We start from the raw sequence: 16,970 nt of genomic DNA on the forward strand, positions 1-16,970 counted from the left end.
GGCCTCTGGGATATAGAAAACAAACTATTTAAAATATCTTTAAATGGGGTTTCACAGTTTAAAACCTAGAGGTCTACAAGCTGTATCTAAGGATTCAGACTACTAGTCCACAGCAGGGTTGAACTTTAAAAATTCTACAACTCTAAAATTATAATTCTACCTCATATTTTTATTGTATTCTATAGTTTAAAAGCTCTTTGCAAATCACTGTCATATTTTATAATTGAGAAAAGTATCTAGAAACAATCTAGATCAGTGTTAAGGGTTGAAAAACATACTCTCATGTGTGTCCTTGGACGATGAACAACTTTTAAAAAAAATATACAGGGAAGGGAAGCAAATAGACTACTTTTGCAGTGGTATTCCTAAGAGAACATAAATATATGAAAACTGTTCACAGCTCATCAATAACTAGCTTGGCAGTAGCATTAACAAGATAGATCTCCCATCATGTATGGGGCTATTCACAATTGCCGGTATGGTGCATGTAACGCCACCTCTTTCTCTTCCACTCAATAAAAGCACATAGGAATGTAAGTGAGAGTGACATCCTTAGAGGGAAGACCTTGAATTCATCCCATTTATTTAAAAATACATACCATTTACAACCTCAGTGTTTCAACTATTATTAATAATTACTTGTGACCCAACTCACTACTGCCAGGCACGGTAATATGTCACCACCCAGCAGCTGAGGACAGCTGGTCTGGAGGACTTGGAGGGGCAGCAGGGGGCACAGTGGCAGAGGGTCACCGGGATGCAATTCCAGCTTTGGCCTTTATTGTCTCTGTGACTTTGGGCAACAACTCACCAAACCTCAGCCTCCTCGCCTGTAAAGTGATGATGGTAATACCTTCGAGTTATCGTGAGGATTAAAGACAATGTTTATAAACCAACCACAGTTCATGGCCCAACAAATGTTACCTATTTTCACAGCTTCATCATATAAAGGTGATTTCCTGGGACTACTTCTGACTTAATAGTGCTAGCACGTATCTTTGAAAGTCATTTAAAGAAAGCGTTATTTCAAAATTAACTTTCTGTACCAGTGATGTATACAAGTTTTATACATTTTATAGATATGAAATATATATTTTATTTATATACATTATATATATGTATAACTTGTATACATTTTATACAAGTTAAAAGGCATTAACTTAAGAAATCCATTAATTAAAATAGTCACCATATTTAATTTAGAATAAAGTTAGTAAACATCATGGATTCTTGGGAAAGGTGCGGGAATGAAGGGGAAAGCAACTGTTTCATGCTCTTCTAGGCTCATGAAGTACTGTCTCAGCAGTGCATAAAATAATTCCATTTTTATTCCCAGAATTCTCAGTTCTTACCCTCCTCACACTAAGACAGATATCCTTGCATTCTGTCTGAAAAGTAATGTAGAAGACAGCCTCATACTGAAAATTTTTGGAATCTCTAGCTAAGAGGTTGTTAAATGGTGCCATCTTAAAAAGTCAAGCCTTAGGCAGAACAGAACATTATACAAGGTACGGCAAAGACAGAGTATAAATGGAAAAAAAATACAAAGGATTAAACTTTATAGAAGAGAACTGTCCTGGCTGACCAGGCCCAAAACTGATGTGGATGCCTACGAAGAAGGAAACTGAATGCAATTTCCTAAGGTATTCCTCTAAAGACACAACTGAAGCTACCAGTGCTCGTTTGTACAGACACTTTCTGAAATTTCATAAACACTACCCACCATTTATGTGCTCATCACTTGGCACTAGTTCATAAATAAGTAAGACATGTTGTTTGCTTAAAAAAAAAAAATCAAAGCATTGCTGGTATCTGCATGCTTGCTTGCATAAAACTAGTGTTTAAAAAAAAGTTTATTACTTTTATTTATCTATTTATCATAGCTTATTTCAAGAGGGAAGGATTAGGCTAATAAATATTATAGACATAAGAAATTTTAGTAGCTTTCCACAAAGCTGACATACACCTTTTAAAAAATTAATCATTCATCCACTCTCTTGTTTTTTTTAATCAATTTCAAGCTTCCCATTAAAAAAAAAAAAACTCTAGTCCATTTTAGAGGTTAAAAAACCCACAAATAAACCAAATATACTAACATTTATTGTTAGTAACAAAAGGAGAAGTTCTATATTTGTCCATCTCAAGTTATCTCATTCATTTATTCAAACAATCTGAGTCCCTATAATGGGCCAGGCACTATTTTAGTCAAAGGGTATACAATACTAAACAAGAGGGACAAGGTCCTGTCCTCTAGGAGCCGACAATCTAATGGGGAAGATTGACATTAAAAAGTAAAAGCAGGGCCTCCCTGGTGGCGCAAGTGGTTGAGAGTCCGCCTGCCGATGCAGGGGATACGGGTTCATGCCCCGGTCTGGGAGGATCCCATATGCCGCGGAGCGGCTGGGCCCGTGAGCCATGGCCGCTGAGCCTGCGCGTCCGGAGCCTGCGCGTCCGGAGCCTGTGCTCCGCAACGGGGGAGGCCACAACAGTGAGAGGCCCTCATACCGCAAAAAAAAAAAAAAAAAAAAAAAAAAAAGTAAAAGCAGGGCTTCCCTGGTGGCACAGTGGTTGAGAATCCACCTGCCAATGCAGGGGACATGAGTTCGAGCCCTGGTCTGGGAAGATCCCACATGCCGAGGAGCAACTAAGCCCATGCGCCACAACTACTGAAGCCCATGCGCCTAGAGCCCGTGCTCCACAACAACAAGAGAAGCCACTGCAATGAGAAGCTCATGCACTGCAATGAAGAGTAGCCCCCGCTCGCCACAACTAGAGAAAGCCCACGTGCAGCAACAAAGACCCAATGCAGCCAAAAATAGACAAACAAACAAACAAACAAATAAATAAAAAGTAAAAGTAAAAGCAAGCAAATGCATTCACAATATATTGTCCGGTACTAATAAGTGCTGTGGTAATAAGTGTGAGGGAAATACAGCAGAGCAACTGCAGGGTGGGGCAGGCAGGGAGGAAGGATACTATTTTATACCGGATGGTCTTGGAAGGCCGCTCTGAGGAGGTAACACTTGTGCAAAGACCTGAACGAGGAGAAGAAGCCACTCTTGCAAAGATGTAGGGCTGCACTGCCCAAAGGCTGGCCACTGCCCACATGTGGCTACTAAACACTTGAAATGTGGCTAGTCCAAATTGAGATGTGCTGAAAGCATAAAATACACACTGCATTTTGAAGATTTAGTAAGAAAAAAAGAATGTAAAATATCTCATGAATAATTTTCATATTGATTATATGTTGAAATAATCTCCTAGACATATAAATAAAATTAATATCACCTGTCTCTTTTTACCTTTCTAAATGTGGCTACTAGAAAATTTAAAACTACAAACGTGTCTCACATTATATTTACAACAGACAATGCTGGTCTAGGGGAAGAGGATCTAGTGAAAGAACAGAAGATGAACAGGCCATGAGATAAGAAGCTTGCTGGGACTTCCCTGGTGGTGCAGTGGTTAAGAATCTGCCTGTCAATGCAGGCGACATGGGTTCAAGCCCTGGTCCGGGAAGATCCCACATGCCGCGGAGCAACTAAGCCCGTGAGCCACAACTACTGAGCCTGCGCTCTAGAGCCCACGAGGCACAACTACTGAGCCTGTACTCTAGAGCCCATGCTCCGCAACAAGAGAAGCCAGTGAGAAGCCCACGCACCACAACCAAAAGTAGCTCCCGCTTGCCTCAACTAGAGAAAGCCCACATGCAGCAACGAAGACCCAACACAGACAAAATAAATAAATAAAATACATAAATTAAAATAAAAAAAAAAAGAAGAAGCTTGCTGTGTTTAAGAACCTGCAAGAAAACCAATGTAGCAGGAAAGAGCAATCCAATCTGAGAAGGCTGGAAAGTCAGGCAGAAAGCAGATCATGAACAGCTTTGCCAACCAGGGTGAACAGACTGAATATTTGTGTCCCCCCCCGCCACAATTCCTATGTTGAAATTTAACCCCCAATGTGATGAATACCATTGGAGGTAGGGCCTTTGGGATGTGCTTAGGTCATAAGGGTAGAACCTTCATGAATGGGATTCATACATATTCTTGTAAGTGATATATCAGACAGCAACCTCACCCCTTTCATATAAGACAGCCATCTATGAACCAGGAAGTGGGCTCTCACTAGACACCCGATCTGCCGGCACCTTCATCTCAGACTTCCCAAACTCCAGAACTGTGAGAAATAAATTCCTGTTGTTTATAAGCCACCCAGTATATGGTATTCTGTTATAGCAGCCTGAACAAACAAAGATACCATTAAACAATTTGAATACAAAGGAATCTATTGAAGAATTTTAAGTGGAAAAAATTATTCTAAGATCCCACTGGCTATTTTGTGGAGAACTGGCAGTATCATCCATAATGCTAAAATACAGACTTCTAGAGATTATATAATACGGTCATTTCAAACAGGGGTCTCTGGGTTTCTAAGAGTCCGTGCAGATAACAACTGAGAGCCCATGAACTGATACTAATATTTCAAAAAGCTTATTAAAAATTGCACCTTTCCTGTAAAGGGCACTACATAGACTAACTTATTTTTTTCCATTCCTTGTGGATAAAATTATAATTACTCCATCAGTCCTCATGTGAAATATGGGGTATATTCAGTCTTCATGTTCTATGTCATTTAGGATTAATCTTTTAAAAAACCGATATACTTAGTTTTTCATTCAAAAATAATTTCAGGCCCATAGAAGACAGGAGTGGTAAGTTCAGAAATCAATCATCTCACTTAACCCCTTCGAGACAGATAAAAACACTTGAGACCAGTCCCACCCATCAGGAAACTTGCACAAGCCTCTTAGATAGCCTCATCCACCAGAGGGCAGACAGCAGAAGCAAGAAGATCTACAGTCCTTCAGCCTGTGGAACAAAAACCACATTCACAGAAAGACAGACAAGATGAAAAGGCAGAGGGCTATGTACCAGATGAAGGAACAAGATAAAACCCCAGAAAAACAGCGAAATGAAGTGGAGATACGCAACCTTCCAGAAAAAGAATTCAGAATAATGATAGTGAAGATGATCCAGGACCTCGGCAAAAGAATGGAGGCAAAGATCGAGAAGATGCAAGAAATGTTTAACAAAGATCTAGAAGAATTAAAGAACAAACAAACAGAGATGAACAATACAATAACTTAAATGAAAACTACACTAGAAGGAATCAATAGCAGAATAACTGAGGCAGAAGAACGGATAAGTGACCTGGAAGACAGAATGGTGGAATTCACTGCTGCAGAACGGAATAAAGAAAAAAGAATGAAAAGAAATGAAGACAGCCTAAGAGACCTCTGGGACAACATTAAATGCAACAACATTCGCGTTATAGGGTCCAAGAAGGAGAAGAGAGAGAGAAAGGACCCAAGGAAATATTTAAAGAGATTATAGTTGAAAACGCCCCTAACATGGGAAAGGAAAGAGCCACCCAAGTCCAGGAATCACAGCAAGTCCCATACAGGATAAACCCAAGGAGAAACACGCCGAGACACATAGTAATCAAATTGGCAAAAATTAAAGACTGGGATTGACATGTATACACTGATGTGTATAGAATGGATGACTAATAAGAACCTGCTCTATAAAAAAATAAATAAAATTAAATTTAAAAGAAACAAAAAAACACTTGAGGCCCACAGCTGTCCTATGTAACAGGCCCACGATGGGACTCTCAGCTTCTGACTGTGCATCCAGCTTTAACAACTGTACTGACAGCCACGCAAGCCATGGTTTCACAAGCAACCAACATTCCTCTTAAAAACTATAAACTTACCTAAGGACAAGTAAGTTATGCTAAGAAAAGATAGGTAAAAAACCCAGTAAGAAGAATGAAAAGGTTTAAAATTTTTTTGAAAGTGGTATTTTTATTTATGCAGTAAATGCCTTATACTTATATAATATCTTATCTTTATAAATATTCATTAATAAAAACAAAAGTAGTGCTCACTTAGGCAGCACATATACTAAAATTGGAACAATACAGAGAAGATTAGCATGGCCCCTGAGCAAGGAGGACACGCAAAGTCGTGAAGCGTTCCATATTTTTGTACAGCAGAAACTAACACAACATTGTAAAGCAATTATACTCCAATAACGATATTTTAAAAATTTAATACCACAAAAAAAGAACAAAAGTAAATCAAATATATATTTTTTTCTTTTTTTTTTTAAATAAATGAATGATAGAATGCATGCAGTGCCACCTTTAAGAAGAGACAAGCCAAGTCAGGTCTTAAAGGTCATAAAGACCAGTCTTCTCCCTCTTAATATCTTTCCTCTACAGAGGAGTTAAAAGATAATCTCATTTGATTATAAGGTTATCCATGAAGAGTACTGGTAGATTTTATAGTCTGTGTGATACAGTATATGTTACTAAGGAGGCAGTAAATGTAGTGGTTATGAGCATGGATGGATCATGTCAGATTTTAATCCAGGTTTCTCACTTCTTATATGAAGTTAGGTAAAGTACTTAAATTCTCTAGCCTCAGTTTCCTCATCTGGAAAATAGAGAAAACAGTGCCACTTCCTAAGGTTGTTGTCAGGATTAAATGAGGTAATAATCATGAAGTATTATGCCAGTGCTTGGCATGTGGAAAGTACTAAATAAATGTTAGTTATTTTATTATTGCTATTTCATTGTAGATTCTTTCAGAACAGTGACTGTCACCTATATACTCCTCAACCTGGCACACTGTAAGCATTTAACACTGAAATAATTAGGGGCTTCCCAGGTGGCGCAGTGGTTGAGAATCTGCCTGCCAATGCAGGGGACACAGGTTCAATCCCTGGTCCGGGAAGATCCCACATGCCATGGAGCAACTAAGCCCGTGCGCCACAACTATTGAGCCTGTGTGCCGCAACTACTGAAGCCCACACACCTAGAGTCCGTGCTCCACAAAGAGAGAAGCCACCGCAATGAGAAGCCCGCGCACCACAACGAAGAGTAGCCCCCGCTCACCACAACTAGAGAAAGCCCACGCGCAGGAACGAAGGCCCAACGCAGCCGAAAATAAATAAATTTATTTTAAAAAATTGAATAATTAATCCAAAGCATAATAGTAGTTATGGCTTTACCAAAAACAAAATTTAGGTCATTATTAATCAAAACTGTTAAGGATCTGGACATACAGTATTTGTTTCCTAAAAGTACTATTTTTTTAAATTGAAGTATAGTTGACTAAAGTACCTTATGTAGGAACTACCTCTACCCTCTAACAAATTATAGAAGAAGAAAATGTTTCCTTCCATATGGAGTTCCATGGAAATTACGACTAACTTCTATTACTCCAAGAGTGTCTGTGACCAGAAGTGGAAATGCAAAAAGGATATACTCAGGAATTTCAGAACAGTCTGTCTCAACTCCTTAGCAGTGGATATTACGTACTTGCCCTCCTCCAGCCTTCTTTTTCTCTTCCCGTCCCTTTTCTTTCCCTTTCTCTTACTATTTTCTCCTCCTCCAAAGACACTTATGCCCCTCCCTCCTCCCCTCTCCCTATCCATCTCGTCTTCTCTGGTCTTCTGAGCCCCCTATGCTGGAAGGTCCTGCATTAACCAATGCAGCAGGTGCCTGAGCCCTAGGGTTACCACAGGGACTTAGCTGCTCTCACTGTTGGGCCAATTTCACCATGAAGAGTTTTATTTCCAGTGGAGTTTTTAAACTTTTTTTTTGTTTTTTTTTTTAATATTTATTTATTTGGCTGCGCCGGGTCTTAGTTGCAGCACACGGGACCTTTTAGTTGCAGCATGTGGGCTCTTAGTTGTGGCATGTGGGATCTGGTTCCCTGACCAGGGATAGAACCTGGGCCCCCTGCATTGGGAGTGCGTAGTCTTAACCACTGGACCACGAGGGAAGTCCCTCCCAGTGGATTTTTTTTTTTTTTGCGGCACGCGGGCCTCTCACTGTTGTGGCCTCTCCCGTTGCGGAGCACAGGCTCCGGATGCGCAGGCCCAGCGGCCACGGCCCACGGGCCCAGCCGCTCCGCGGCATGTGGGATCTTCCTGGACCGGGGCACGAACCCGTGTCCCCTGCATCGGCAGGTGGACTCCCAACCACTGCGCCACCAGGGAAGCCCCTTCCCAGTGGATTTCTAAAATCAAGTTATCACTATGCCACAGCAACCAGATCTTGAATCTTCTTTGGCCCCATTAGAATGGAACTTGATCCTTGTATTATTCCTTCCCCAACCTCCCAGTTACCAGGTCAGACCTTCCAAACTCCCAAACATAATCTATTGCGGGCCAGGGATGTCAACAAGGCTAACAATTGAGGCACCACCAATGTAGTCAGATGAAGGAAGCTCCTACCCCACCCACGCCCGTACACCCAGCAGCAGCAGTTTTTAAAAGACTTTAGCACAGTCTTGACTATTGACATTCAGTCTGGATTAAGAGCAATCCTGAAATGCTTGCTGAACTTGAGTCAACCTCATCTTTTTTCTGAGCTTAAATAACTATGGAGCTTTGTGTATTAGAACAAACAGGCTTGGGAATTCCGTGGCAGTCCAGTGGTTAGGACTCACTCAGTGCTCTCACTGCCGAGACCCCAGATTGCATCCCTGGTCAGGGAATTAAGATCTCACAAGCCGCGAGACAAGGCAAAAAAACCCCCAAAAAAAACAGGCTTTATGGGCCTCCCTGGTGGCGCAGTGGTTGAGAGTCCGCCTGCCGATGCAGGGGATACGGGTTCGTGCCCCGGTCCGGGAGGATCCCATATGCTGCGGAGCGGCTGGGCCCGTGAGCCATGGCCGCTGAGCCTGCGCATCCGGAGCCTGTGCTCCGCAACGGGAGAGGCCACAACAGTGAGAGGCCCGCATACCGCAAAAAAAAAAAAAAAAAAAAAAAAAAAAAAAAAAAGAAAAACAGGCTTTAGTCTGGTGCCTGCGCTGGTCAAATGTGATCTCTAATACCTTAAACTCTCAGCCTTTGTTTCTTCACTCTAAATGATGTCTAAGGTCCTTTCCAGCACTACTGTGCCATGATACTGTCAGTCTCAACTAAATTTTGTATTTGAATTTAGACCATGGTCTCCACTGCCTCTAAGCTCTTCTGGAAACCAGAGCCAAGACACCAAGGCTAAAAATAAACAGCTGGAGGCACCAAGGAAGATCTCTAAACAAAGGTCTGTGGCAGTGCTCACCCATCAGACTTCCATATCTATCAGCAGTACTGAATCCAAACTACCATGGGAAAGCTTTAAGAATATTCTGGTCACCACACAATTTGTAGACTCATGTGTAAGTCTTATTAAACACTATGTACTATGTATAAGGTACTATGAAAGAGAGAGGCAAAGGCCTTTCCTTCTTGGGGGTTCGCATATTTATGTTACTTAAATAAAGGTCTAATTACATCCTTCATTTTTCTTTTTTTTGTTTGTTTCTTGTTTTTAAATTTATTTATTTATTTGTTTATTTTTGGCTGCGTTGGGTCTTTGTTGCTGCGCACGGGCTTTCTCTAGTTGTGGCGAGCAGGGGCTACTCCTCGTTGCAGCGCGCAGGCTTCTCATTACGGTGGCTTCTCTTTTTGCCGAGCAGGGCTCTAGGCACACAGGCTTCAGTAGTTGTGGCTCGTGGGCTCTAGAGCACAGGCTCAGTAGTTGTGGCGCACGGGCTTAGTTGCTCCGCAGCATGTGGGATCTTCCCGGACCAGGGCTCAAACCCGTGTCCCCTGCACTGGCAGGCGGATTCTTAACCACTGCACCACCAGGGAAGCCCCACCTCCTTCATTTTCCCATTGCCTGAAAGATCTGTGCTGTAAATCAAGCCACATAAACTCCTACAGCTAGGTCTTAGAGGAAATGAGAGACATAAGAGAAAATTCCAAAATGACACCTGCTCTCCTTCACATCAACTAATTCCAGTGTCTTCTGTTTACAGCCCCTTTATTCTTTATGCAATAAAGAATCGGTGTGAAACTTTTTCTTTTCTTTAACATTAAGGGAAATTTAAACATTTCTTCTTTAACATTTAAGGGACAATTTTGTTTACGGATAAAGTACATCTTGAAAACATACAGTGAGTAGGAGAAGCACAACAGCTAAGACGTGGTAGCGAAAGGACAATAGGCAATACTGCTGTATCAGTATACATAGAGAGAAAGACATCTCCGTAAAATTTCTAGGTCTTCCATTTTAAAATATTTTAAATTTATATATATTTAAATTATCTTCTGCTATTAAAAGACCTATTTGAGATGAAAGAAGTCTTTTCCATTGTTGGTAAAGCAGCGCCTTACTGGAGGAGTGTCTAGGTCTCATTTCTCATAAAGTCTCAGTCTATTTAATTGTTACTTCATCATATGGTTTGTGTCCTTCATTTGATAACAATGTCCCACCACCTGCACAGTGTGAGTTCTAGAAATATGCATATGTTAAGAAAAAGTCTATAAAGCAATTGGTAAAATTTACGTTTAATAGAAGTCAATTAAGATCTTCTACAGGCAGGGTGACAACTTGCTGAGAAACAGTGTGATAAAAATGGATCAGTTCCAGAAAAGTAAAATAGAAACTTAACTATCATTAACTTTGAAATTAATGCAGCAAAACAGAAACAACCTTCTGACTAATTTGCCTAACTCACTGGCCTTGTTTCCTGATCCTTAAATGTAACTCTGTGGAAACAGTTAAGAAGACGGTTAGCTGGAACATGATACTACATTCTCTTGTTTCCTCTCGTCTCACTGGTCACATTTCTTTTTTCTTTTTTCTTTTTTTCTTCCGGGACCGGGGCATGAACTTGTGTCCCCTGCATCAACAGGCGGACTCTCAACCACTGCGCCACCAGGGAAGCCCCTCACTGGTCACATTTCTTAACCTCCTTGGTTGTTTTCCCCTCATCCTTCTCACCTCTGAATGTTGGAATGTCTCCAGGACTCAATCCTCTTTTCTATCTACACCCACTCCCTGGGTGATGTCACCCAATTTCATGGCTTTCGATTCATATCTAAAAATAAATTCAGACCCCTGAAAGATGTCTTGCCTACTTGGTATCTCCATTTGAATGTCTAACGGGCACCTCAAACTTAACATGTCCAAAGCTAAACTAATCTTCTCCAGCCAGCTTCTCCATAAGTCTATCAATTTTAGTAAATAAAGGTGCTTATAACTGTTTAGGCAGAAAATCCTGGAGTCATCTCTGATCATTTTCTTTGAATATGAATACCATACTCAATTCATCAGCAAGTCCTGCTGACTCTCCCTTCAAAATATATCCAGCTTCTAACCACTTCATGGCTACTGCCCTGGTCCAAGCCACCAACAACTCTCACCTCAAACAGTGAAAAAGAGCCTCCTAACTGGTCTATCTCTGATATACTCTAGTCAACATGGCAGCCACAGCCATCTTTTCAGAAGGTACATCAGACCTCATTACACTGCTCAAAACCTAGTGAGATGGTTTTCCATCTCAGAGTAGAAGTCTTGTCTATGAGGCCCTACAGAATCTCCCCTACCCCTTCTCAATGACCGTATCTACTATTCTCCCTCTCACTCAGTATCAACCACATTGGCCTCCTTGCTGTTACCTACAAAACTAGGCACTCTTCCACCTCAGGTCTTTGCACATGCTGTTTCCTCTGCCTACAATGCTGTTCCCTGAGACAATCCACATGGCTTGCTTCCTCACCTCCTTTAGGGTTCTGTTCAAATATCACCTTATCAGTGAGGCCTTCCCTAACCATCTTATTTAAAATCATTACGACCCCACAAGTCTCACCATTCTGCTGGCACTGCCCTACCATCATTTCCCTGCTTTATTTTCCCTCATAGCACTTATTAACCTCTGACAAACTATATATTTTTATTATTTCGTCATGCTAAAATGTAAGTTCTATCATGGCAGGAATTTTTTGACTGCTTTGATTACAGCTGAGCCCAGGGCCTAGAACACAATCTACACCTAAAGGCTTTCAAAACTATTTGCTGAATGAACAAATGAAAATATTATCAGACAAAATTGTAACCTCAAAACACCAAGTATTATGAGGGGCAGAAATTCCAAACAACACCCACACTCACCCATAGTATTGCAAAAGGAGAAGCCAGTATGTGCCTTAAAAAAAAGCATTAGGGCCTCCCTGGTGGCGCAAGTGGTTAAGAGTCCGCCTGCCGATGCAGGGGATACGGGTTCGTGCCCCGGTCTGGGAGGATCCCATATGCCGCGGAGCGGCTGGGCCCGTGAGCCATGGCCGCTGGGCCTGCGCATCCGGAGCCTGTGCTCCGCAACGGGAGAGGCCACAACAGTGAGAGGCCCACATACCGCAAAAAGAAAAAAAAAAAAAAAAAAGCATTAAAAGTTTTTTTTACTGTTTAATTTTGTTAAAGCCATTTGCACTTATGCCTAAAGAGTCCCAGGCCACACTTACAGGTGTTGTTTTAGCTTTACTAGGCATACAGACTTGATGAAGAAAATAATACAGGCTTTTCCCAGTCATCAGTTGCCAGTGACAGAAGGTCTCCAAGTGCCTCAGTGCCACAAATGCTTAGGGAGATGTTTAGGGGAAAAGGGATTCTAGAAACATAAAATATTCCCTTCACCAATCCCAAAAGAGGAATCTCTCCAAATCCCTCTGCAAACATTTTTTTCTAACTCCATAACCCTTAACAAAGCCATTCTTAATATGTACATGAAATCTTAATTGAAGAAACAACATGAATATATAATTACACATAGAGAAAACCTGGTACTCCTCTCTCTTTTCAAAAAATAAAATTAAGTAAAACTAGACATAGTTTTTGTTGAAAATGTTTTGCTGTGAAACTGACTTAAGATATTCACTTAGGTAAGAGGTCACTTGGGTATTGTATCTTAAGGCTAAACAGTCTTGTTTACTATTGTTTATTATTTAATACATTCTTCCCAGTCCGCCCCTCCAAAAAGGAAAAGAAAAGAAAAATACACACTGGTGCAATCAAGAATGCTATGTCCAAAAGAAGCTGTTCTGAAAGGCTATGACCTAAGTGTTTAACACTGACACAGATAAAGTTCAAGCGGTAGATGTCACTTATCTCACCCATTTAAAAAAATAAAATCCAGAGTCAGATCCCAAGAAGGCAAGCAGAAAGAAACAGGCATGAAAAATGAAATCAGCCTTTTCTCCCCGGCCTCCTCCCGACACTGTGCACTCACCCCCGGCCCCTCAACCACCATCCTTTAACAGCTCCCCTTCCCAGCGTCGGTTCCCCAGCTCAGCCCTGCACTGCGCCACCAAATGAGTCAAGAGGACGGGCCAATGCCCCTCCAGGAAAAACCCAGGCGGCAACACTCGGTGCACCCAACTGAGGAGAAATATCCAACTACTTAAACTCGGAACAGTATAAGCGGTGTCAACAAAGCGTCGTGCCGGGACCCGAGCGTTCAAAGATCGTCGTCAGCTCCGGTGACACTGCCAAACCGACAGGATTCCAAAAGGTGACTCGACGGTCATCGCAGAACCCGAGGCGTGAGGCGGCGCAGACCGGGAACAGTCAGGGATGAAGTACAACCAGCCTCCCGCCCGGTGCTCGCCCCACGGGCCACCGCCGCCTGGGTGGGCGCGAACCCTGCGGCCTCCAACTCCCCTCCCGGAGGGGGCCGGGGCGCCGCGTCACGTGCCGAGGCTGAAACTTCGCAGCCGGGGCCGAGGGTGGAGGGTAGGGGGCGGGAGCCGCAGGAGCACGGCGAGGCCTGGAGTTAATGCGCCCGGTGACTCACCGGCTGCCTCCGCGGGCAGCTGAGGGCGAGGGGGCCGGCGCGCCGGGCTGGGGCCGTGCCCTCGGGGCCGACCCCGACACTGCCCCCGCACCCGTTATTCCTAACCCCGCGCCCGCCAGGCAAAAGCCCCCGGCGGGCGCCCGCGGGCTCAGCAGCGCACCCTGCACGCGGAATAAATAACAATGTCATTAATCGCCGCCCGAGAGCCCGGCCGGCCAGAGAGCGGGCGCCGCCGGGAGCTGACTTTGTCTGGAGCCCGCACGCCGCCTCCCGAGCGTCCCCGCAGCACCCCCCGCGTCCCTGAGGGGACCCCCGCGCCACCGCAGCCCGGCCTTACCCGCCAGCTCGTCGGGCTCCAGGCCGCTGTCCGCGTCGATCCCGCACAGCACGAAGTAGTGCGCGAAACGGCAGGCGGCCGGGGAGGAGCCCGAGCCCGGGCCGGGCGCCGCGCCGCTCCCGCTCATCCCGGCTGCGCTGCTCCTGCCGCCGCCGCCGCCGCCGCCCGAGAGGGCTCGCTGCCGAGACTGCCGCTCGGGCTTTGGTCTCCGCGCGCCCGTCCTAGGGCGACCCGGGCGCGCCCATGGCCGCGCAGCCGCCGCTCGTCACCGCAGCTTCGCTCCTCGCTCAGCGCCGGGGAAGGGGCCGCGAGCTCGCGCGCAGTCGGTCCGGATCCCTGTGCGGGGTGGGGGAGGGGCGCGCGGGGGGGGGAGTGTCGCCGTGAGAGGCCCGCGCCGCCGCAGCTGCACTCGCGAGCTGGGAGCCACGGCGTCTGGCGCCCGCGGGTCAGCTGAGCCGGCGCTCGGGCTGTGGGAGCGCGGGGGCGCGGAGGACCGGCGCGTGGGGCGGGGGCGCGGAGATGAGGGCGCGCTCGCGAGGGGCGGGAGCGCGCGTTTCGGCCGTGTGTGTGCGCGCGCGTCCAGCGGGCTCGGAGGGAGAGCCCAGGGCTGGCGGGATTCGTGCCCGCCCGCCGACCGGGGCTGCGGCGCGGGGGCGACCCCACACACGCGGCTCCTGGCCTACTCCTGCCCGCAAGAGGCAAAGCCGCAGAGCAGGATTATGCCTTCTAAACGGGATGCTACCTATCCAGATTTTTTTTAAAAAGAAATGCAGCTTTGGGAAAGGTTAACGGCGCTCTGAAATCATTTCCCACAACGATCTGGACCATCAACATGTTTTAAACTGTGACAAGTGCAGATGCCAATCTCATTTTAAGATCCTAGTCTTTGAATCCTTCTCCCAGCCCTCAGCCCCATTCACAAGCCATCCTTCCTCACTGAATTGGTGCCAGCTCAATGGTGAAGGGGGCGGGGGGGAACAATACTCAATATCCACAAAGCTTTGAGACTTCTAAAAGGACTTCAATTACCAACTTCCCCTCCTCGACCCATTCCGTAATTTATCCTGACATTTTCCAGGTCAGTGTAAAGTAGCCAAGGCGCTCCAGTTCCCCAGCTCTGTACTCATTTGATATTATCAGCTCTCCCAGCAGGTACAATCGGCGGCTGATAAAGCAACAGGAATTAGACCCTGAACTCTGCTCTTCGCAAGACTATGGCTCTCTCTTTTTTTTTTATTTTTTTTATTTTTTTTATTTTTTTTATTTTTTTTTAATTAGTTTCTGCTTTATAACAAAGTGAAAGACTATGGCTCTCTTACCCTGCCCTTTCCTCTGACTTCACATTATTCAGAACGAGCTCACCAATCAGTTCTTACTCTCTTGAAAGGTGAAAAACTGAATCCATCCCACTCCACATTGTCATCCCTTCCACACCACTCCGTACTCTCTTCCTTCGGGATTTGGGTATAAGGGGGTGGGGCGGGGGGGGGGCGTGTGGGTGTGCATCGTGAACACCGCTGCTAGACACACAAGCAAACCTTCCAGGGAGGTGGACTGAGAGAACGAACCTCAATTATTTGACTGAATAATGTTCATCCTGGAAGATATGTACGCATGCATACCATCAATTACGGTAGCTTGTACCCTCACTTTCTCTCCAAGTTTGAAGGGTAAGAAGAATCAAAAAATCAGAATGAGCCACAGCCTGGGAAACGCACCATTAGCTCCTGTTGCACCCTGCACTTTTCCTTCAAAACGCTTATAATGACTTTTTCTGCGTCTGTCTGCTCAGCTGGATTGTAAGCTCCACAGAGCAGGAGTCACAATCCTGCTATTCCTATTTCTAGTATCTAGCAGAACCCTGGTCCACCTAATCCTTCAATTTATGTTTATTGAATGAATGAGAGAAGGGTGGTTATCTAGGTAGTAACAAGTTGCTGATGCTACTAGGAAAATACAGAAACTGTAAGATCTGTGACGTTTTATGAACATGTGCTAATTTGCTATTATACAATGATTGCTGTTTCTCATATACAGAGTACTGAAATATGTAAAACAATTTCACTAATGGTGGGGGGAGGGAATGACAGGTTGTGTGTGTGTTTCTCCTATCTTTGCTGGTAGATCCTTACAGATTGTTTGTTAGGTTCTAGACTAATAAAGCACAATAGAAAATTAATTTACTGTTCGCACTAGCCAAGGGATATGTCACTTTTTGTTCATTTGAAAAGTAACTGACTTATGAGTTTGTAAGCCCTGCATTAATGTTTTCAAGATGAAAAAATAGAAAGAAGCCCAAACAGAATGCATTCAATTATGATATATAAATTTCATCAAAATAGACAAAATCTCTAAAATCGCCCCTAAGGCTTTCAAGAGAATTGTCACACATTACAAGATTAAACTCTAATTTGAAGATACCTGGGTATGTTCTAATTATCACTTCAGAATGACAATGTGTAGGTATATTCTGCATTAAGCTGCAATAAAACAAAGCTGAAAGGATAACCAAGAATTAACTATATATCATTGCATACATGTTTTCCTCCAAAATAATGACATAGAAATAAATTAGCTAAGTGAACAAAAATGACTTAAATCTTACAAAATATTTAAGTTGTGTTGAGGAGAGATCATATCCCTATTCCTATGCTAAGACAACCATCCCTCATTTCCACCATGTCATCCACACATACTCGCAACCAAGAGAGATGGGATTGCTAAATTAACTATTCAGAGTCCCAGGTGTTCATTGGACCACATTTTACTAGTAGTCAGAGTCACCACATGATATGCCACCAGGTTAGCCGTGCTCAGTCAATTCCTCATTCCTGTGCTTCCTGCAGGCAGCAGACCCTGGCATGGCTGAGCCTCTCCAAGCATAAGTGATGCCCTCCATTGGAGTTTTTACCAGAGAGTCCTTCAGAGACAGCAGATCAT

The 16,970-nt window shown here is 44.1% G+C and overlaps 1 protein-coding gene and 1 non-coding gene across 3 annotated transcripts in view; one reads left to right on the forward strand and one right to left on the reverse strand.

Moving 5' to 3' along the window:
• Positions 1-14,475, reverse strand: part of DENND5B (DENN domain containing 5B) — a 210,657-nt gene extending 196,182 nt beyond the window's left edge. For both annotated transcript variants that reach the window (XM_060112158.1, XM_060112157.1), the window contains exon 1: positions 14,031-14,475. In XM_060112158.1, the coding sequence (XP_059968141.1) occupies positions 14,031-14,157 (127 nt within the window). In that variant the 5' untranslated portion in view covers positions 14,158-14,475. The remainder of the gene's footprint in view (positions 1-14,030) is intronic.
• On the forward strand, positions 5,945-6,051 carry LOC132499682 (U6 spliceosomal RNA). The gene has a single exon (XR_009533911.1). It is a non-coding gene; the product is annotated as a U6 spliceosomal RNA (small nuclear RNA).
• Positions 14,476-16,970: the final 2,495 nt, after the last annotated feature.

Source organism: Mesoplodon densirostris, chromosome 11, assembly GCF_025265405.1.
Source record: "Mesoplodon densirostris isolate mMesDen1 chromosome 11, mMesDen1 primary haplotype, whole genome shotgun sequence".
In the NCBI taxonomy this organism is placed as follows: Eukaryota; Metazoa; Chordata; class Mammalia; order Artiodactyla; family Ziphiidae; genus Mesoplodon; species Mesoplodon densirostris.